General features: G+C 41.3%; 1 protein-coding gene across 2 annotated transcripts in view; it reads left to right on the top strand.

Moving 5' to 3' along the window:
- The window catches only part of GLI3 (GLI family zinc finger 3), a 210,176-nt gene that overhangs the window by 133,133 nt on the left and 53,592 nt on the right, over positions 1-23,451 (top strand). For both annotated transcript variants that reach the window (XM_049816123.1, XM_049816122.1), the window contains exons 5-7: positions 6,315-6,520; positions 11,633-11,779; positions 20,003-20,204. In XM_049816123.1, the coding sequence (XP_049672080.1) occupies positions 6,315-6,520; positions 11,633-11,779; positions 20,003-20,204 (555 nt within the window). The remainder of the gene's footprint in view (positions 1-6,314; positions 6,521-11,632; positions 11,780-20,002; positions 20,205-23,451) is intronic.

The following is a 23,451-nucleotide window of genomic DNA, read 5'->3' as shown; positions in this document are numbered from 1 at the left end:
TTCAATTCTCCAGGCAGGGATGAATTGAACAGGTATCAGAGAAACAGTGTAGATATCATTGGTATGAGAGTTATGCCATCAATGCTTGCTCCAGCATTGAATAACGTCCTGTTAAATGATTAAATATCGAGGTTTGAACTTTGACACTTTCATAATATAACAAGATGGATGAAAAGGCAATAATAAATTAGGTTATGTTACAGTATTTCATCCCACTTCGTTGACAAGCTTTGTTCTGTGAGATAGATTATTGTTCCATCTGTAACCTCAGCTCAGTGTCATATTTACAATGTTATAGTTAAGGATCACTTGCTGTTTTCAATATAAATGTATTTTTCAACAGATTCATAAGAAAGCCATTTAAAAATTTATCAGGACAAAACTTGGCATTAAAATTTCTAGCTCTGGAGTTATGGTGTACTTTAAATCAGGAAATGCTTAAATTGCCATGATTTATTTATTTATTTATTTATTTTAAGTATAGGTTGTGCTTAGAAGAGGTTTTTGCCCAAGCATGGCTTAAAGCTATTTGGAAACCATTTATGACAGATCACTTCTCTAACACCAAACCAACCTCAGAATTTTCATCCATATTTTCCTGTGACACAGACCTTTGTGGTTGTCCTGAGTGGCTTTACATCTGCTTCCAGAAAACACTGCTATTGAAGAGTGCTCTCTGACAAGTGTGGGTGTCGCAGTATGCCCCAGGGCCCCCTGTACTTTTCACAGTTGCAAGAGATGCAAAAACAGGGACAATCTGCGCTGTCTTGGTATTCTGGCATGTTTTAGAGCAGTTCAAAGACTCCAAAGAAAAGAAACCCAGTGTGAGGACTCTGAGGCCACTAATAGGCCGTAATTGCCTTAAACAGCCTCATCTGGGACCTCCACCCACACCCCATGCCCCCAGGAGCCCTTTTTAAGCTCAGACTGGGGTCTTTAATCCCTGCTTGAGCCATGTTGTAGGTAGCACGCATCTTGGGACCTGCACTGTAGGTAGCTGTTCTCCTGGATGGACCCCTCAGAGCCATGGTGTAGCTTGTCTCCTGTCCAGTCTTTGGCCCTATCTCCTTCTGCACTTTGACTGGCCCCCATAGACCTGGTTTGTCACTTTGCCTTGTCTCAGACTGCTGATGGACCCTGTTATCAGCACCTGGCTCCGGGTGCTCAGCTCGGATCTGGTGGCATGGAGTGCATTGATGTGCTGGGGTTAACCTTGGCTCCTGACTTGCCTACCCTTAGAAAGCAGCTGGCCCTTACTGCTCCCCAGGACCCTGAACTGGGTCTCTTTTCTTCCTATCCTCTCCCCTCCAATTCCTGGACTAACCACCCTTACTCAGGTACAAGCATAAATCCATGTAAGATGGTTTCATGGTACTTTGGTCTGGTCCTCTGCCTGGCTTTTCACTAGGTCTACATGAATGATAAAGCTGTGTGACTTAGGAAGGGGAAAAAGGAGAATGGGAAATTGGAGTTCACTGTTCTTGTTTTGTTATGAAATTTCTGAACAGTTACAGGTTGGAAAATAAAACACCCTTTAATATTTTTGTTAGTCTTCATTTTTCAGAGGCTCAAAATCAGGTTTTTGAACATACAGAATTCAAGAAAGTTGTATATTCCCACCTGTGGTTTTCTTCTGCCTTGTGCCACAGGAGCAATTCAGGAACATAGGTGGGAGAAAAGGTGCAAGTTAGAAGGGAAAAATGAGGTAAGGTAGGGAATACTCTGTGCCTTCTCTAGCCTAATATCTGGAGCTAATCTGGCATCTGTCACACCTCACCCTACTGCACCAGGGACATGGGCAGAGACTGGAAATTGTGCTCCTGAATCCTGTCGGTATGGCACTGAGGAGAGAGGATGGCTGATGGGCCCACGTGGTGAACAAGCTCTGTGCTTGCTTACCTACCTGGGGATTTTTACCTCTAGTCGTAGGCAGAGAGCGATATTTCACCTGCACAAGTTAGCCACTCCGTTACTACCAAAGAAGGGGATAGGATTTCCACTTGAATTTGGAGCATCTGATCTTCATTGTAAACCTGGCTAATGTTTAGGTACAAAAACCATCCTAAAATATGTGGTATGAGCCTCCCCACCCCCGTTTTCTCTGCTGATAGAAAAATGTGTGATCCTTTCAGGATAATAGCGGGCAATGATCTGTGCATGCAGATCATTTTGAAATATGTATAACTCATGCTTGCTATATCAAGTCTCAGATGCCCATGATCTTCCTTCCCCAGTTAAAAAAAGGGCTGCACGGGCTGAAAAGGGAATTGCACTTTGTTCAGTTTTTCTGGTGGCTAGAATCCAAACCTGCTGCTGGTCAGTCTTCTTGTGCAGAGTTCATCTGTTGCAGCTGTAAGCAACAAAACAAAATGACACAGTTTTCATGAGTAATAACTGAAATCTTACATACAGCTCACCTGTGGTTCAGCAGTGGTCAGAAAAAGCATTAAAAAAAAAAAGTGGCTTCATGCGTTTTGGGATTTGCCATACATCTGATGCTGTTCACAGCTGCTGAACTGGTGTGACCACATAAGTTTTTATGACTGTGCAGACACCTCTGCAACATTCATCAAAAAAAAGTGTCATGACTAATAGGAAAAAATACACCTGTTTGCCCTTACACTGATCTCACTGCCTCGGCACGTGTGCGCCATGCTCGTGCTGAGTAGTTGAGATTCTCCAGAGCATCAGAGTTGGGACAGGGAGGAGTTGCAGGCTGGAGGTGAGTGGGGAATGGGAAGACCTGAGTTAGATAAGGAAGCTGTGTGGCAGTCACGGTATTTCTGCACCTTAGCGGTGAGCAGGAAGGCAGTCTGGACAGAAAGGAGGAGACGCCTTCACAGCCGGCCCTGTGCTCTGCTGCTTCTCTTTTGCGTCTAGGGTGTAGATGTAATCAAAGTTACTGAGAAAATAATAAAATAGCCTAATGTGCCAGGATAAAAATTTGCAGTGATAAACCACGGCCATAGGATCTCTCTTACTCCCAAACCTGGAGCCGTCCAACTTCAAATAAGTATTGAAAGTATGATAAGCTTTGTGTCAAATTTGAGTTGAGTTTGTAGGATCTCTGGGAGTAGACAGAAAGGTCCTGATTCAGAAAAGAGTGTGCATCTGCTTTGGTCCCTCTCTCTGAAGGAAGCCTTAGTGCCCAGAGTATGTTGTTGAAAAGGAAAAACCCTGCGCAGGAGAGGATGCAAAGCAAGTTCTGCCTTCCCTTGGTTTACAGGTAAGGCATAAAGTTTGAAGCAGTATGTATCACTGAAAATGTTTCTGCCTTTTCTCATGCTGAAGCCTCGTTGCATCCCACATAGTAGTCTCAGACCCGGGGCAGAACACTATTTGCCAAGGCTGGTGACAAAGTAAATGTGAAATAAAGATGATGGGGGTGGACTGCCAACCACATTTGGAGATTTGATTTGCTTGTCAGTGAGTGAATGTCTGCAGAGCCACTCCTGGGCTGTACTGTTTGTTGTTTACAGAACAAAAGTAATTCTTTATTGGTATGCAAAGAGGCTGCAAAGCAATAGCTACTAGTAAGTGTGTTTGGCTGCACCCTTTCTAAAAGTCACATTTTAGTTTGAAGGAGGGAGTTAAACACTACTTTTGAAAGATGCTTGTAGTGAAGTTTAATCATGGAGGGAAAGGAAGGGAAGAATATGTGACATTTATTGGAATAAATCAGGAGGGCTCAAACAGTGGCAGCTCTGAGAGCAGATGGAGGCAGGAGGGAAAATGGGACTGCAGGGAAAGGAGGGTCTGGAAACACAAAGGAGTGAGAAAAGTACAAGCTGGAAGTAAGCAGAAAAGTTAGCAGCACATTAAAATCAGATGCTGGAGAGAGATTAGTAAACATTAGAGTCCAGATCTGGGAATTTTATGTGGAAACTGATGACTCCTTATTTCTGCCTCTGATAATGTAGCTTATATGCCTGTTGTCAATTGATGTTACCCAGGTCGGCATGCTTTCCCTAGCATCCTTGGGAAACTGAGGAGCTCAGAGGAGCAGAGAGAGGAAGAGGCAGTGCTGAGGAGAAGTGGTTGAGTCCCAGTGTCCTTGAATGGCTCCCATTGGATCTGGAGGGACAAGCTGACAGCCTGGCTCTTAATCTTGCTCCTGCGGCTGTGTTTGGCTGCTGGCCAGCTGGAGAGTGAATCACTGAGGCTGATACAGACTTTCAGCCTTCTTGCAAAAGCTTTTAAAGTTTTCTGTTCGATATGTGCCAGATAAGGCCAGGACTCCTGCTTGTCGGCATGCTCTTCAGGTTTCTAACTCTTTCTGACTTGAGATCGCATTAGAAAAAAATGACTTGTAAAATGGCATCCAAACTTAGTTTCTTTGTTACTCATGTATTAAATTTGCTATACTACTGTATTTTCCTTACTGCCAGGATGGGAAATTCATTCTGTAATGTGATATCCAGCTGTGGTATTTTTGCTTCCTACCTCACCATGAGTTTTAAGGCTCCTGCCTTCCACACTTGGCCTGGCAGGGAACTGGGAGACAGCAAATGCTTCATGGCTGGTCAGTTTTCACTGTACCAACAAGAGTAAAGCTGCAGTTCCATCGTAAAACAAAGGTGCTTCAAAACCATGCAGACAAAAAGTGCTCTGAGGAAAGGAGATGCCTGTTTTGCACAGTGGTGGAAAATGGCTTCTGGTTTCAGGTTCTCGGTGCATTTTAAATATGGTGAAGGTGTACCAGTGAGTGGCTGGGCTTCATGTGGGTCACTTGGTCAGGTGCCAAAGGAGTGATTGCACTGCCGGTACCTGCTGCTAGCACGCAACAAATGCAGCTCTCTAACAAACTTTGGAGCTAGGAGGTAATTTCATACGGGAAGGCTAAATAGGCTTACCTTGTAGAAAGCTGTAGGAGGGCAAGAAACACAAAAAAGCCAAATAGGGAAGGGAAAAGAGGGAGAAAAGCACAACAGGAAAAATCTTGGTTCCCCAGATTTTATGACCCCTTATGGATTTTGTGGCAGGGAAGCCAGCATCGTGTTAAGAATGCATAACTTTGATCTTTGTCCCGCTCGTACTCTAGCATTTCTGAGCTGATGGCAGGACAGAATTGGCTCCTATGTAATATTACATTCTGTTGGCTTTTTAGGTGACAACAACTATGTCCATTGATCATGGTATGTGTATGTTAAAGGAAAAAGAAATACATTTCTTGTTTTATTATTCTTTGTAAGCCAGCAGCATCAAAGGAAAAGGCTGCCCTCACTGCTCTCACAGCTGCTGCCTGTGTCTGTGCTGTATATATGCTAAATTAATTGGAAAAACAGGGACAAAAAGGCATTTAGTTCAGGTCAACCAGTTGGACTACAGCAAGTGCATGACAGGCTTAATCATTGTCTTTTGCCAAAGAGCAGGTTGGCAAGGGCAGGCACTCCAACCCCCTTCTGATGAAATTTGGACTTTTTCCAGTGCCTTTTGAGGCAGGACGCTGTGAGAGAAAGGTCTCCAAGCAGAGCCTGGACGCTGTCATATTGACAGGGTGGGATGATGGGGAGGGTTATGGCAGGTTATTTATCTTTTGTCAGCTGTGAACTCAGCTTTCAGCCTTGGTTCATCACAGCTTCATACACATAGCCTAAGAAGGCACCACAGCTCTCCTTTCACAAGAATGAGGTAGGTAGTTAATGTGGTCTTGTTAAAGGCATTGGTCTCTGGTGCCATGCTAAAAACAAACATATGCATCAATTTCCTTTGCCACCAAGTTTTCTGCATCTTTCATGGGAAGAGACATCAGCAAAAAAATGCTCCAAAAGACCCAGCTGTCTTAATGACTTACAAAGTTTGGGTCTTCTGAAACAAATTCTGTATAAATGTGCAATCTTGCACTTTCAGGAAGAATAAGCAGGCAAATGAAGGGAGTGGGCACAGTGTAGCTCTCAAAACTCTGTTTTCCAATAGTCACATGGTTTTGAAGATGCAAATGATTCAGCATGTCAGTATGTCTTCCATATTGCAGCAAGAATTAATTTGTGCTATATAGGGTGCATATTTCACACTAATTAAAGTGATTTTCTGCTGAACTCCATTGGGAATGGGTATTGAGGGATGTAAAGATTAAACCAAATATAAATTTACGGTAAAGTTGATCAGAGAAATGTTGCTAATAATGGGTACAGAGAAGAATTCATTTCCTATCCTTTTGCTTTCCAGGCAGTTGACTTCAGTGGAAGTTATTACATGTGCAACCCAGTTGTTGTTCTTCAAGAAATGAATGTGTTACCTTTACAGTATTTTTCTTTATCGTATAGATAACCTGGATGGTTTTTTGTTTGTTTTTATTTCTTTTTTTCTTCCAGGCCTTCTGCCTTATCTAGTAGCCCAACATACTCGGAGCTTCCGTTCCTTAGAATTTCCCCGCACCGAAATCCTGCTGCAACATCAGAGTCTCCCTTCAGCACCCCACACCCATACATTAACCCCTACATGGACTACATCAGGTCCCTGCACAGCAGCCCGTCCCTCTCCATGATCTCAGCAGCCCGTGGACTCAGCCCAACAGACGGTGGGTTAAGACAGGCTTCCTGTTTTCTGTCATTGTAGCAACTTAATATTATATTAATCTTGTCAGCATTTTTTCCCCCTTGTTCAAAGCAGCTTCAGCAGGTTTGTCAGACATATTCATTATGTCATAAATGTTTCAATACTTCATCAGCCGATCACGGCTCATTTGTACATCTCACAAATGTTGAAACTTCAGGGAGAAGATAAAAAAAAAAAAGCCCTGCCTCATTCAAAATTTAAGCTGGAAGGGTGGTGTATGTCTTGTGATATCTTTTGTTTGTGGAGCTGACCCAGGGTGTGATTCTGATCTCCTAAGAAATCCACTGTATGTGCACTGAATCTAGCCGGATTCTTCGTGAGTGTACCTCAGTGTATAACCATGGAGTTCTTCAGGTGTGAAAGGCTTGTTAATTAAAATAGTATTTTCAGTCATGTTAAGCATGCAGTGACTTGTTATATTTAGTCAATAGTTCTGTTAAAGTTATGTAGAATTATTTCGGTTTACCCTAGCCAATGATATGGCCAAATGAAATGATGCTGATACAGAAGAAGCGGCTGGTGATCAGGACTGGCCCCTTTAGTTTAAATGGTGGGCAGTATACTTGAAATACTGATGCTTTACGTCTTGGTGTGACCATGGCTATTACTTTCCAGGTTATTTGGGTTGAAGTGAACACCTGCGATCGCTCTTGTCATTATTCTGGCACATTTCCTATTCATTTCAATGTGAATTTTGCCGAAGAGAGCAATGAATAGAGTTGCAGAAAGGCTCAGTCTTGTTAGCGGTGTGTTTTTCTCTATTAGAGTAAGCAGTTTGACATATCAGAATTGTAGCATTTGCTGAAGAGAGCTAAAATATAACATACTTGGAAACATGTATGTAGTGAAAATAATTAAACTATTATTTTAACTATGGGAAAGATCTTCCCATGTATGCAGAAACTTACCAAACGGAGTTAAACTGCCTTTAGCTGAATTTGAAAAATGAGCAGTGCACCCTATCCAAACGGATAACTAATTAGTCCTCGCTTATAAGAACATATAACTTTACAGTTAATCCATTAGTTATGGGCACATATTCTTATGAGAATAAATTTTAATGACCTGTTGTCAGTCAAGGTATATGGCATGCATGTAGGGCTTTCCTAGCAGCACTTTGCATGTTGTATGAATGCTTGCTAATTCTACCCTTTTTATTTTAGCCAAAGTATTAAAAAAAAAATATTTTGAAGAAACAATTTGAATGCTCAGAAATACATATTTTGACTCAAGGAGCTTTGGAACTTTTGATACAGGAAAAACATGATAGAGCTGGAATGTAATGTCATAAATTGGGGAAACTGTTCCTATGTATATTTGGATTTTTCACAAAAACTAATATGCAGAACACTTTACTATCTTTCCTTCAATAATTTTCAGATCACATTCCTGCAGAATTTCATTTATGCTTAAGGTGTGCTCCAGTTGCACATACAAAGAAGGGAGGGAAGGAAACCACGTATCACACAACCATGTGACGTTAACCTGTGTACGTTCTTGGTCTCAGGTACACAACACTGAATTCACTTGCATATACATAGGCACATAGTGCTATCTGAGATACGCTAAGGTGTCTGACCCAGCACCCAACTGACACTCCAGAACGGCAGAGATCTCCTAGCAGTGCTTTGCTGTATTCACCAGGCCAGTGGTAATCTCTTTGAAACTCTAGGATGTCTCAGGGTAGAATTTGGGTTCGGATTCTGACATCTAAATTTAGGTCTCTACAGTATAGAAATCTGTCTGTGATCTTGGTGTGCTGTTTTGCCATTATAGTCCAGTGAGTTCTAGATAGGGCAGCCAGGGGAGCCTTAGAGAACTATTCACTTCAGCCAAATACAGACACTTGCACGTTACCAGCTGAGTCTGGATCTCTGTCGTAACTACGATGGTGCGAAGATTCATCTGTCTACAGTGTAGGTGTTTGGTGTCAGTTCAGGTCTGTGAAATACTTTGCCTCAACTCCAGCTGCCACCTCAGAAAGGCAGTTTTCTCTTCTGAGGCCTGTCTTATACCTGCCAGCCTCATGTAGGTGGCTTGGATACCCACGGGCTTTCAGATGGCACGAGACACTCAGGTGTGGACAACACAGTTGAGTACACTCTGTCTTAATGCTCATCCCCTGAGCTTTGGTTGTTGACTGTATACACAACCTTAACCTTTCATAAGTACAAGCTAAACTTACTAGCTTAAGCTTCTTTCTTTGGATTTTAAACAAATACATGTTACTTCTTGTTTCCTCTAGGCTCACAGCTCATCTTTGATCAGTTACACAGCCCAGGTGTTGAGCAGCACCTCATGAAAATACACTAACTTGATTGAGGCATTGGAGATATTTCAGTAAAACAACATGCTTATTGAAAAGCTGATAAATTTGTTCTCTGGAATCCATAGTTTGTTGTGTGATCAGTCAAGTATACAATGAAATGTTTTTTTTTCAGTTGTAGGTTCTTGGGATCAGATAGTCCAAGTCATGGCTTGGGCACTACTAGAATGCAAATAAAAAACCCCTGTGATTTAAAGGGGTACATACACATAATGCACTAGTGATATAACGGACACCATGGCTTAAGTTGTATAGCATTTGAACTATGAAAACTTGGAAGTTGTTGTTCTTCTGAGAGTCATAGCAAGATTTCTCTTGCTACCCTAATTGCTTTAGGCCAGTTAGATAATTAGGTCAGTGTACTATTGGGCTTGGTCTGTCGACTCACAGATCTGGCGATGGCCAGGAGCCAAAACAATCTGGAACATAATGAAGAGCAGTTTCATGTTCACTGCAAGTTTTGCCAGCTGTAATTAATGACTGCACAGCAGCAGCAATGGTAGAATGTCTTCTGTCTTGTCTCTTCACCTTACCCAGTAGAATTGGTGGGCCGGGGGTGGCCAAGAACTCCTGAGAAACACAGAGGGTTTGGGACAGGGGTAAGGATTGAGTTGTTGGTGTGTGTAAAGCAGACTGCTCGAATGAAGCTCGGCAGTGCCCACAATGCAGAAGCAAACGCCTCCCCTTGTGAAAAAAGCAGGGACAAAGCTGAAGCTACTCAGGAATAAACAGGAGAAAATTCAGGGCTGCAGGCCTTCCTGTTCACCCTTCATTTACCCTTCAAGCAATACATCATTTAGTAGGCTAATTTTTTATGTTTGAAGAAGGTAGTAAGGAATGATCTTTAAAGAGTACCAGAGCATTTCTCAGCATATGGAACATTTAGTAATGCAATTATGTGCTCACTATGTTTTCTGCAGCAGTTCATTTTAACGTTTGCATCCAATGTTATTGTTAGTTAACCCAGACACTTATGTCAGAGAGCTCAGGAAGTATTTTAAGTGTGTCTGGAAAGATACGATGTTTACCTACTACTGTGAAACTTTTAAAATCAGTGATTCAGTGTGAGTTACTCTTTTAAAATTTCATCTGAATATTTTTCTTGCCATTTCACAGAAAGTGGTGATGGCTGAAGTAGATTATATTTAATTGATAAATCAATTTGTAATTTGGAAAAAATACCAACAACCTTTAATTTATCTCAGCTTGGTTTTTATGCTATTCCTGTTCCTGTTTGATGTACTTTTATTTTTTTGAACCTTTCCTGAAATCAGTTATATTTAACATTATAACATCAAAAGCACATTCTTCCATTTTCTTTGGAAAAAATAAAGACAGATTGTACACTTTAGAAATCTGTTGCTGAATAAACTTTTCTCCAAACTCCAATGACATGTTTATCTCCTTTTAGTGTCAGTGTCAATTCTTTGCTTCTAAGGTTTGCATTTAGGATCTGATTCTCTTAACGTAAACATAAATTATCCTTTTTAGTAATACTGTGTAAGTAACAACATTCAGGTTAAGTTGGTAGTTCAGAGAATTTCAGCTTAAAATTTTGTTCCCATTCAAGATTCAGTTGCTGGGATCAAAGAAAAATATCATTAAATAATATGAAAGAATATAAAGATAATCTGTTGAGGTATACCCCATTAACCTAAGGAACTTGGAAGTGGTTTAGGCAAACTTACATACCATCTTATGGTGAACAGAGTATAAAGAAATTTCAACTGTTTTGCAAGTGGGACAAATAGAGAGCAGAGAGGAAGGCTGCTCGCCTCAGGTCACATTGCAAGTCAGAGTCGGGATCAAGGAGATGGAGCTCAGCTTATTTTATGAGTACTTCTCACACAAGCCCGTGAAATGACGCTCTACCTACTATAGCATCTGAAGCCTGCTGAGATGAGATGATATTAAAATTATGTGGATTTTTGTGTTTGTCCAGAGTTGCCCATTAGTTGATGTCACGCCTGAAAACTGCAGGGGAACAGAAAGCTCGTGTATTATTTTTACAGGAGAGAAAGGCTAATATAAGTCAGTATCAGAGGACTGCATCGCTTATGATCTCACTGATGGAATGTAGTGCCTATCTGGTCTGTGGTTTTGACTCTGCAAACATGCTCATGTGTCAAGCACACATATATGAATTTTGAAGGATGGGATGGCCACATTCATTGACTTCAGTCTGTCCTCCCAGAAAACTGCCCCTGTGTTATTCATGGACAACTAGTATTTGTCCTGAGAACATGCTTTGTCCTCATTTACTCCTAAACTTATACACAAACTGCCACTGTGAGTGAAAATCTTCTCGTCCTCTAAGCAGACTCCAGAAACTTGTAGGCTTATGGAAGTTCAGCCACATTGTTACCTTAGAGATGGAGTCCTTTGGGCCATGGATGAGGTAAATGGAAATAAAGCTCCAGAAAGGTTTTCCTGCTTTTTTATGTCAGTAAATAAATTATACTAGTTTCCATTGCTGTCAGCCTGTCACTTCTTGAGTTACTTAATAATAAATACAAAAATATGAGATCACTGAGCTGGTTAATATTTTATGCCTTGCTGTTTCTTGAATGGTGTCTTTGCAGTATCATTGGTTGAAATACATTGACCAGTGGTGGCATACTGCAGACATTGCATTATATTAAAAAATAAACAAGCTTTTTTAATAGCCAGAGAAACCAGCAATGTGATAAAACTTTCCTTCCTGTTTATCTTACGTCATTAACGGTCCTTTTTATGTTGTGTTTTTAGCTCCACATGCTGGCGTCAGTCCAGCTGAATATTATCATCAGATGGCTCTGTTGGCAGGCCAGCGCAGCCCATATGCAGACATCATTCCTTCAGGTGCCACTGCAGGAGCTGGTGCTTTTCATATGGAGTATCTTCACGCCATGGATAGTAAGTGACATTTTCTAGAAATATAGACAGTCCTACAAAGAGAACTATGTGAGTTGTTCCTGGTCTGACCCAAAAGGCCTCCACGCAGATAGAGAAGTGGGAGTCAACATAAGCCTCCTCATGAGGCTGGAGGGCCAAAGCATTGATTGCCAAATGTACAAGGGTTACGTCAAGTCTGAAAGTAAACTTTGAAAGTAAGTAGGGAGAGGAATATGACTGCTCCTGAAAACAGGTTATGAATTTTATTTCCAGCAGGGCTTGAGTGCTTTTGAAAATGTCCTTTTCTATTCACAATCAGTAACTCACTTTCACTGTTAGGGTGAGTATTTCCCTGATGAGCTCCCTGTTAATAAAAAGTTTACATCTGTTTTTCAGTGAGGAGAGCATGCTCCCCTCATTTTCAGAGAGTGTTAGCCATCCTTACAAATTGTGTATCATATACCGATAGACTTTGAAACCACTTCTAAGGAGAAGCAGTTTGCTGAATTCTGAAGGATCCTGACTTAGTTTTCCCTAATATTATTAATAGCCTTCTTTTCCCACTTCAGCATCTTTCAGACCTCTAATCTGTCTCCATTTCTCTAGCGAAGGAGGAAAAGAGAGCACGCCATTCCAAGCTGCTCACTACTGCTGCTTTTGATCAGCCAGAAGGGATTATGCAGACCATTCCCCTCTAGTCATAAGATGCTTACATGCTTTTTGGGATGTACTTGGTTCCTTCCAAAAAGGGAAATAAATGGTGGTGACTGTTGACTCTTGCTTGAAAGTATGAGCAACACAATAGCGTTAGACCACCTTGTTGTCCTACAGCTTTTTAAAATCTTTGTTAGCATGAAGTTTCTCTTCCCTGCTGTTGGCTGCATGCCATAGCTGTGGATCTCGAGGAGTGTGGGATTTAGGAGGTTCAACTCTGGAACGCCTGAGCATATGGATAGCTACCCCTGCATAACACATGACGGGGAGCGTGAAGTAGTTGACTGACCAACAATTTTTACAAGAATCAGGCAAGACAGATAGTTGTGGAACTGGGCAAGGAAACTATACTCATTCTGTTACCTTGATAGTGAAGGATTTTTAAATTCAGTTTCTGTTACCAGTCTCACTGCACTGGTAGCATACATAGGGATTTTACTGTAATGTAACATACCTTGAACCCACTTCAGAAACAAACCCACATAAGTAGTCTGGACTAAAACCAGAAATTAATGTGCAGGCTTCAGTGCTTGAAAGCTTAAGAATATCATACCTCCTGATTTGGATTTTGAGGGGAATAGGGAGAGATGAGGTACACTGCTAATGCATTTGATGCATATTAGTAATATCTTGCAGAATGGAAACTCTGTTATGCATGGTTCAGGTAATGTAGATCTGCTGCTATGTTCCAGTTGCGAGGACAAATCCCCAGCTTGTATGAATGGACATGACTTCTTTGAAGTAAAAGGATCATAGAATCATAGAATAGTTTGGGTTGGAAGGGACCTTTAAAGGTCATCTTGTCCAAACCCGCCTGCAATGAGCAGGGATATTTTATGCTTTCGATGTTTTTGGTTTCTATTGGGAGAGAGTTTCGGAATGTGTGTAGGTAGCAGTACCAAACCACATATTTGGATGCAGACTTGATTGAATGGGTCTGTTCAGTCTATAGGAAGATAGATAACCAGATGTATGCCAGAAAACTTAAGAAAAACAGAAGACATTGCAGTACTCATACAAATAATGGCATTTGCACAAAGGACCTTCATGTGTTAGTAGAGATTGTGTATGCTTTAATCTACATAGAATTACAGCTTTTGCATCCCAAGAATGTTATCACTTCTTACTTAAGGGAAGATGTTTTGACCTTTGCCCATAACTTCAGCCCATTCATAAAAGTTACCTAACAGTATCTCTAATAAGGATATTTGCTGTCACCAGGTTTAGCTATAATATATTTGAAATGCGCTCTTTAATTTGTTTTGTGTTTGTTTTTAAAAATTAAGATCACACATTTCAGATTCATTATAGCAACAACTTTTCAATTAGGGATTATTTCAGAGTTAAAGACAAAAAATGTGTAGCACTATTATGCAAATGGGTTATTTTTAAACAGTAAATAGAGAATTAAAATAAGAATGAATCCTAGTAGGGTCACTCAGCTCACCTTCTATATTTGATGAGAATGTGTTTAGTCAGGCAATAGCTGCTTTTATCTAAATAGAGTATGAAGTTCCCCTTTTACTTTGTAAAAACTAATTAAAACTATCTTAACTTGCATGGATATACAGTAAATTAATTGTCATTAAGTAGGAATCTGAATGTCCTATCATTCATCATGCTAAAGAAAACCCCTTTCTTCTTTGTCAGAATTTTAGATTAGAAACAAGAACAAAACAATTAGCAGGAAGCCGATATTAAGACTTTTTAAAAAAACAACAATAAGAATGTCCCTGTTTGCATTTAATAACAAAGTACAGCAATGCCATTTGTTTGGATTGTTCTTCTTAAGGGTTTGTATGGTGATCTTAAAAATACTCTTTCACCTTTGTCCAGTCTTGTTAAAGGAAACAGAAGAGAGATTGGTAGTTTTCCCTCATTATCTGCTATCAAGTTCTGAGCGAGTTGACTCAACTCAAAGGCTGCTGCTCATTTATTCCACACAACAACCAAATAGATACAAGCAGGACATTGTTCTTCTTCTGTGAAGCAAGTCTGTCTCCTAATAATGTGTTCGTACAGCATCTAGCACTGTAATTTGGCATCTCTACCCTCTCCTGTAGTACATATAATAATGCCAACACTGGCATGCACTGGGCTGAAAAGCATGTTACATACAGTTTGTGCAGTTTTGGGCCTTTTGTTTTGCTCTGTGGTGCTGGAAAACTGATTTCAAAATGGGGATGATATGAGTGGGAGAAGCATTAATCAGAAAGTTAGATCTTGGCTAAAGAGCAGTAGACTTCTTGAAGCTCTGAACTTCACTGTCGATGAACTGTCTAATATATTGTGGAAGAATACGGCCAAGATTTTCTATGCTTGATTGTCATTTTTCCTCATCCTGTCCTGTGTGGCATGAAAAGTGGACCAGAATTTTCTTTGCTGCTATGAAGCTTTTCTACAGTTTTGGTGCCAGAATCCCTGACCAAGTCTTCCCATCTTCTTGCTTGATCTAAAAGGGTCAGATGTGCTGCCTTTAAGTATAACATCAAAATAACCAGGGGACAGTATCACAGTAGCAGCAACTGAAATTCCTTGTGGCTGTAAAGATACTGTGTGCCAGAACTGTCAAAAGCACTTGAAAAATTCCAAAAATCACAGCCTTTTGGGTTTGATACCTCCATTTTTCACTTGGGGAGTATGTTTTACTCTGCTTCTAAATGGTGTTCAGTAGAAAGACAAGCATGTTCCCTGAGGCTGCTAGATTGACCCTGAGAGTATTAATATTCTCACTCTGATTAACTTTTGCCTATGTTCACTCAGAATGGGAAGTTTTTCTTTTTCAAAGGTATTCAGCATTGACCTACCCCTTTGGCATTAGAGATACTGATAGGAACCCAACTGATGTAAAGAATTTGGCCAGCCTGAAGAGTTAAGCCAATGTGAGAAGCTTTGGATTGGGTTTGATTTCTGACTTTCAGGCACAGTTGGGGAATGAGGGTGGAGTAGCAAAGCCATTCCTTTTCCTCTTATACTGATGACAGATTTACCATTTTGAAAACTAAGACAAAAATTATGACAAACTTTCATGAAGTGAAAAGAAAGTTTACACATCTGTGAGCAGAAACTGGAAGGAAAAGAAAGTAAAAAAGCTTTAAGGTAAAAACAAAATCAAACTTCCCATGTTCACAGCCTTCAACAAAAACTAGTGCCTGAGACAAGTTCAGAGAAGTTTGATTTAAAGGGATGGAATAAATGATACATGTCTGAAGATTGCCTTATAAATGATTAAGCAATGCTAAAAACTTCAACTCAGAAATCAAATTCATGGGCAAATTTGCTGGATGGCATATTCCATTTTTGAAATTTATGATGTAGACAGATATCTGTTATTTTAGAATTGATCTCCACCTGAGGAATAAGATCTTTTCTTCTGACACCTGATGGATTTTTTGTCGGCACACTCAAGTCTTTCTATCTACTGACTTTTTATTACTATAACGTCTACTCCAAAAAGGGGACATTCCTAAACAAATCTTCACTGTCAGCTTCCATTTGCATGTTTTGCCAGAGCTGATGGGTTTTTTTCACCACTTGCACAGAGGTAAACGGATTTTTAGTGAATCAGTGCTCCTGCATTTTTTGGTTTTAAAGCATTATTGAGCAGGGAATGTAATGCTTCAGTGGGAGAACACTGAGCAGATGAACATCTCAAATTCCCAAATAAATATTGAAGTGTTTGTTTTTAAAATAAATGCCTGGGCAAGGCTGAAAAGTTTGGTTCAGAGTATTCAGAGGCACTGACAAATTGTGACCTATTCCTTTTTATAGTAATATACTAACTAAGACTGATGTTATGCTAAATGAATGGTTTAGAAAATGTCCTGCAGTGTAACCAGTGGTCAGCTCATGCTTAAGACTTTTTAGGCATGTGAAACCTAATTAAACCACGAAGATCTGAAAAAACAGTAATTCCATTTAATTGTATTTTCAATTCTGAAAGTCGTGGCCTCCCTTGAACCGAATCCCCTTCTCCTGTGGTCAGACTCTGTAGAGCTCTTGCCCAGCCTCAGCCATTGGCTCCCACTGTGAAGCAGAAATATCCCCTTTTTGCAGGAGACTGTTGGCCCTTAGGAGGTTGTTCCCATCCCAGGTAGATGGAGGGGACTGCCAAATTCCCGGATCTAGGTGAGGCTTGAAACAGGTGCTGCCTGGAGGGGAAGAGGAAGCCTGAGACTGCTGCATGGTGTGGCTGAAGCCCTCCTGTGTGATCTGTTAAGGGTGACCGTGCTTCTCTCCAAGATCATAAGAGCTTTGAACAGTTGTTGGTAACGCTTGTTCCATCCTCTCTGAAATGCAGGAGTACCAACCACTTAGGTGGTTGGGGCACTGAAAATAAATGGTGTCTGATTGCAGAGGCAGCAAAACATAACTGTTGTCTCCTGTTTTTATTGCCCAGTCTAGCTTCAAAGGAGAGATGCTCGGGTGCTAGCATTCTTAACAGTTCGTCCACTTTTTTGATCAAACCTATGCACCCCCTCTCTAGTTAGCATCAGTAGCCATCAGTCCATGTTTAGCAGGCTTGTAATAAATTTATCAAATAAGTGGCAATCCCTTTGCAGTTGTGCAGATTCAAAACTGGACTTCAGATCCATAAGAAGTAGTTTTTCTAAAGTGTTTCTCCTGGAAATCACACTTGAAACTGTTCATACATGGCCATCAGTAGCACATGGTGACTCTTAGTTGTAAATACAGAAATTTAACTAGGTCTTGCTTATCAAAAGAGAGGGAGTTGTGCTTGTCCACTCTGAGCATCTCTGCTGCCTTCTTGCTCGCATGATGAGGTCTCTGCCCATCAGTTTGAGGAAAACAGGGGGTTTGTAATTATGTTCACATGACTGCAAACTGTTGCTGTCATATATAGCAGACCATTAGGATGACCGGTAGTAACACAGAATACTGTGTTAGCAGTGCTTGAGTAACATCTAATTTTGCTGGTCAGCCAATGTCTAGCAGGTCTCCCTTGTCCCCTTCACTTGCTGTTTGACCAGGAACACCTGTACTTAGCTATCCCTTTGTAAAACCATAACAGAGTTTATTCACCTATAAAGCACTTGAATCGTATCCTCAGCTGAGGCAAATTATGTTACCACTAGTGACTTCAGAGGCATTGTTCTCATTCATGCTCACTGAACAGTCAGCAGAGGAAAGTTGTGGATGAAGGATGTAAGTGCAAAGCATTACTATTTTTATTTTACCGTGACATATATCTTGTATTTCCCTATTAAATATGTTGCAGCTTCTTATAGCTGCTGATCTCTGCCTTTGAAAGACATGAAGCACAGGACTAACAAAATATCAAGCAGACACAGTACAATAGCAAGCTCATAAAAAGAGATAAAACAGATTACATAAAATTACATGTAGTAGCTTTTAGGAAGAAATAAATAGCTATGCCTAAGTTTTAAATGATGAATCAAGAGCATGAATATTCATTGAAAGACTGAAGCAGTATGAGCTAAGGCCTGTTGCAGAGACAGAGCACGAAGGAAAAACAACTCTGTATTAGCCAGATGCCAAAGAGAATTGACACCCACATTGGCTAGTTGAGGCAAATCTAAGCATAGATTAGGATAAGGACTATGGATGGAGATCTGATCACACAGTCACAGTAGCAATAAAATCGCAGCTTTTAATAGCAGATGAAAATCTTGGATAGCATGCACAGAAAGAAGGGCAACCTACTCAGGTGTGTAAGGAAAACGTAATGGCAGATTCTAATCCAGCTCTGTCCTTGAGGTGAGTCTAATAGGAGTCAGTTGTGCTCTTCTCCTGGTTAATGTTAGGCACGTAAACTTAAATACTCTGCTGAAAAATGGTCCTGGGCACCAAGACATGAGCAAGAATTAGGAAAGGCAGACCTATAATGGAGGCTTGTTGGCCAACTGTGAATTATTAGCAAGTTACAGAGAACGTCAGGGACTCTGGGAGAACCCAAGACCTGCATGACCCTGGCTGTCAGGATCATTAGGACTCAGTCCTTTACCACAGGTTAAAGGGATTAAAAAGGTAGAAGTGACAGTACTGTTAAAGGAAATAGTTCAGTACACAGTGGGGAAGCTAATTCTCTCCTTCTCGGTCTCAAACAAGATTGAAAATAATTAAATAAAGGGAAGAACTTTAAGGGATATATCTTCTGTCAGGACTGCAGAGAGTTGGGATGACATGGTGAAACAGACCAGAAGAAGTAGACGTTTTTAGAGCAGCACAGAAAATCTAGAAATGTAATATGTATTTATTTAAATGGTATATGTATGATTGTCTTCTCTTTGCTGTTTTGAAAAGCTCTAGTTTTAAAGAAATTTGGCAATAATCATAGGCCCCTGTACACCCCAACACAAGAATATCACGGGATCCTGAACAAATTTGAATAAAGCGTATGTCCTGGTTTCAGCTGGGATAGAGTTAACTGTCTTCCTAGTAGCTGGTACAGTGCTATGCTTTGAGTTCAGCACGTGAAGAATGTTGATAACACACGGATGTTTTCAGTTGTTGCTCAGTAGTGTTTAGACTATAGTCAAGGATTTTTCAGCTTCTCATGCCCAGCCAGCTAGAAAGCTGGAGGGGCACAAGAAGTTGGCACAGGACACAGCCAGGGCAGCTGACCCAAGCTGGCCAACGGTGTATTCCATACCATGGGACGTCCCATCTAGTATAGGAACTGGGAAGTGGGGGGCAGGGAATCGCCGCTTGGGGACTGGCAGGGTGTCGGTCAGCAATTGCCCTGTGCATCATTTGTACATTTCAATCCTTTTATTACTACTGTTGTCATTTTATTAGTGTTATCATTATCATTATTAGTTTCTTCTTTTCTGTTCTATTAAACCGTTCTTATCTCAACCCAGAAGTTTTACTTCTTTTTCCCGATTTTCTCCCCCATCCCACTGGGTGGGGGGCAATGAGTGAGCGGCTGCGTGGTGCTTAGTTGCTGGCTGGGGTTAAACCACAACAGCGTACTGTTTCTCAGTCTAATGCTGTGAATTTGACTTCAGCTGATAAAGCTGGCCTTCATAGTATTTTTTCAGTCCTGATTTTTAGTTTTGCATCAAGTACCAACCAGGCAGAATTGTGGTCAACAAAGGAAAAGCTGCCTCTTCATTTCTACACTGTATTTTACAAGTTTAGCTTTGGCTGTATGTATTAAAGTGATCCAAGTTTGGGTTTCCTGGTAGCCCAGATCTGAACCAGTGTCTCATTGCTCATGGCTGAATTAATGATGTGAATGTCTAAGAAGCCATCAGATTCATAAATCACCAGAAATGAGAGGGATAACTCATAAAAGTCTTTTCCTTTTGTTTAGCAATTTATCATTTTGCTTGCACATTAATAAACAGAGCTCCCCTGAGGTAAGCCACAGGAAGATAGATTTTTCTTCCTAATTTTCCTCAATTGTAGCCAGTAGATCACAAGTGGAGAGAGTGGGCTTGTCACAGCATGTTGGTGTCTTGCGACTCCCTCTACCCATTACTGATAGCAAATAAATGCGATTAAGTACCCTGGTGGATAATTATTTGTGTTTACATAAAACAGGTGCCAGGTTTCCAAGTCCAAGATTGTCAGCTAGACCAAGCCGAAAGCGCACGTTGTCCATATCTCCCCTATCTGATCACAGCTTTGACCTTCAGACCATGATACGGACATCTCCAAATTCCTTGGTCACGATTCTCAATAATTCTCGTAGCAGTTCCTCAGCCAGTGGTTCGTATGGCCACTTATCTGCAAGTGCAATAAGGTAAGAATAGCATTTTCTACCTATATTGTATATTCTCATTTGTGTGTCATACACACACATGCAAATGTGACTCTATACTCACATCTTTAAGTAGCTGTTTTGTGAATATGTGTATTTTGCAGTTTCTATAATGTTTGTTCACTGGAGCTTAATTTAAAATACAAAATACTTTTTTTTCTTGCTCAGAAAGGTAACCACAAGGGACTTCTTCACATATTATTGTCCAGTGCAAGTACTTCATCTGACCAGCAGTAACAGTGTGTATATGTGTGCTCAGGAATCTGTTTTCAAAGAAGCTCTGAGATATGTTTGTGACTTAAGTGACTTGGGTTCTTCTGGCCATAGATACAATGGACAGTGAAATGTTCCTACATTACAATCATCAGAGAGTAAAGCATAGATGCGTGGTACTGTTCAATTAAAATGTTTGGCTAGAACTTAGAATCATAGAATCATTTAGGTTGGAAAAGACCTTCAAGATCATCGAGTCCAACCATCAACCATGCCCAGTAAACCATGTCCTGAAGTACCCCATCTACTCGCTTTTTGAATACCTCCAGGGATGGTGACTCAACCGCTTCCCTGGACAGTCTATTCCAATGTCTGACAACCCTCTCAGTAAAATTTTTTTTCCTAATATCTAACCTAAATTTCCCTTGCTGCAACTTGAGGCCATTTCCTCTTGTCCTATCTCCAGCCACCTGACAGAAGAGACCAGCACCCACCTCACTACAACACCCCTTCAGGTAGTTATAGAGAGCGATAAGGTCTCCCCGCAGCCTCCTCTTCTCCAGAGTAAACAGCCCCAGCTCCCTCAGCCGCTCCTCATAAGACTTGTGCTCCAGGCCCCTCACCAGCTTGGTTGCCCTTCTCTGGACACACTCCAGCAACTCAATGTGTTTCCTGCAGTGAGGGGCCCAAAACTGAACACAGTACTCGAGGTGCGGCCTCACAGTGCAGAATACAGGGGCACAATCACCTCCCGGCTCCTGCTGGCCACGCTACTTTACAGGCCAGTATGCCGTTGGCCTTCTTGGCCACCTGGGCACACCGCTGCCTCATATTCAGCCGGCTGTCAACCAGCACCCCCAGGTCTTTCTCTGCCGGGCAGCTTTCCAGCCACTCTTCCCCAAGCTCATAGTGCTGCATGGGGTTGCTGTGACTGAAGTGCAGGACCTGGCACTTGGCCTTGTTGAACTTCATACGATTGGCCTCAGCCCATCGATCCAGCCTGTCCAGATCTCTTTGTAGAGCCTCCCTACCCTCAAGCAGATCGACCCTGCCTCCCAACTTGGTGTCGTCTGCAAACTTGCTGAGGGTGCACTCAATCTCCTCATCCAAATCATTGATAAAGATATTAAACAGAACAGGGCCCAACACCGAGCCCTGAGGAACACCACTTGTGACCCGCCGCCAACTGGATTTCACCCCATTCACCACAACCCTCTGGGCTCATCCAGCCAGCCAGTTTTTCACCCAGTGAAGAGTACACTTGTCCAAGCCATGAGACACCAGCTTCTCAAGGAGTATGCCATGAGAGACAGTGCCAAAGGCCTTGCTGAAGTCAAGGAAGATAACATCCACAGCCTTTCCCTCATCTACTAGTTGGGTCATCTGGTCATAGAAGGAGATCAGGTTGGTCAAGCAGGACCTGCCTTTCATAAACCCATGCTGACTGGGCCTGATCCCCTGCTTATCCTGGACTTGCCATGTGAGTGCTCTCAAGACAAACCTTTCCATAATCTTCCCCGGTACTGAGGTCAGACTGACAGGCCTGTAGTTCCCTGGATCCTTCTTGGTATCCAAGGTTTTTTTCATATGCTAGTTTGTATATTGAAAGATTAGACTTTCTGTGGCTAAATTATCTTTTTTTGTACCAAGGAAGTACTGTTATCATTCAGTATCATCAGAAATGCTGTGATTTTCACTTGGCCGCTTTATTTGCAGGTGCAAGAAAACAGCGAAAAATGGTTGTTCTGGAGGCAGAAGAGCAGAGTAGCAAGGGAAGAGGTGGGCAGAGTCTGTAGAAGAAAGGGAAGCAAATAGGGCACAGAGAGAGGGAATAAAAGCAAGAATTTCAAAAAAGGGAGTAGAAGAAAATTAAGAGAAGCAGTGGAAAAAATGGAGACGCAACTGCAGAACATTCTTGTATTTGTGACATTGCTATACGTTAACTGAGAAAAGTTCCTTTTGGTATTCCAAAAAAATCCCCCGCCTCCCAAGTCTCAGAAAATACTGGTTTTGCACTTATGGCACTCAAACAAAGAGTGCTGCTGGTCCCTGGCTTAAAAGCAGCCTCTACCTTCAATTTGCAATGAGGCAAAGGAGCAAGTCCCCACAGCAATTTCTTGATATCTAAAAGACCCATTTTTGGCAAGGCTCAGACATGCCTCTCCAGCAAAAATGACACACTTACAACTTCAAAAACTGGCTGTGGGGATTTGCACTTGTGCAGAAAACTGGGCATACAACTGGTCTGTGTTAGAAACCATGAGCCTGCCAAACTTTGAAAGTGACAGCACTGTAAATATTTGGTATTAGCATAAGGGCTGTTGTTTGTTGGTTTTTTTTAAGCACTTCTTTTACATGGTTGTGCTTCACAGCTCTGAGGTACTTGAGTAGCTGTATCGTATTTCACAGGTATGATATCATAGCTCTGCAATACAACTCTGCAATCTGTGTAACCATGATCCCAATTACAAAGCTCCATAATGTGGAATAGGATTTATGTCAATGGCTGGCAGCAGTTTTGGACCACATCTGTTAAATACATGTACTATGTAGAGGTGTACTATCCCCACTGTCATTAAGATGGGATGGCACTTCAATTATTAACCTCCTTTTCCACAGCTTGTAACTTTGGTAAAGCAAATAGTGCATGAAAGTTGGCATAGTCTCTACAGTGGAGTAAGTCTTCCCTCCTTTTACTCTTCCTCCACAGCTGGAAATGGTTGGTATATGGTTTTGACACATAGAATCACAAAACTAAGGGTCATTCCTGCAAAGCCAGAGTCAGATGAATAGTTTTGTTGAAGACAGTTGTGGAACTGAAGTGAGTTATGGACAGAGACTGAGTAAGAATGCTAAGGAGTAGAACAGTGAGTCTTGTGAACCAGCGTCACTGAAGAAAGCAAGGCTTATGTGGCTGAGTCTGTGGCTGATTGAATCTTTCAGCTCTTCCTGGTCATACTTTCCAGGAATGCATAATCCAAAATTTCATGTGATTCTGAATTAGGAATTTTTTTCA

This window comes from Accipiter gentilis, chromosome 14 (assembly GCF_929443795.1).
Source record: "Accipiter gentilis chromosome 14, bAccGen1.1, whole genome shotgun sequence".
In the NCBI taxonomy this organism is placed as follows: Eukaryota; Metazoa; Chordata; class Aves; order Accipitriformes; family Accipitridae; genus Astur; species Astur gentilis.
Note: the sequence above shows the minus strand (reverse complement) of the source record. Positions and strands in the feature narration are given on the sequence as shown.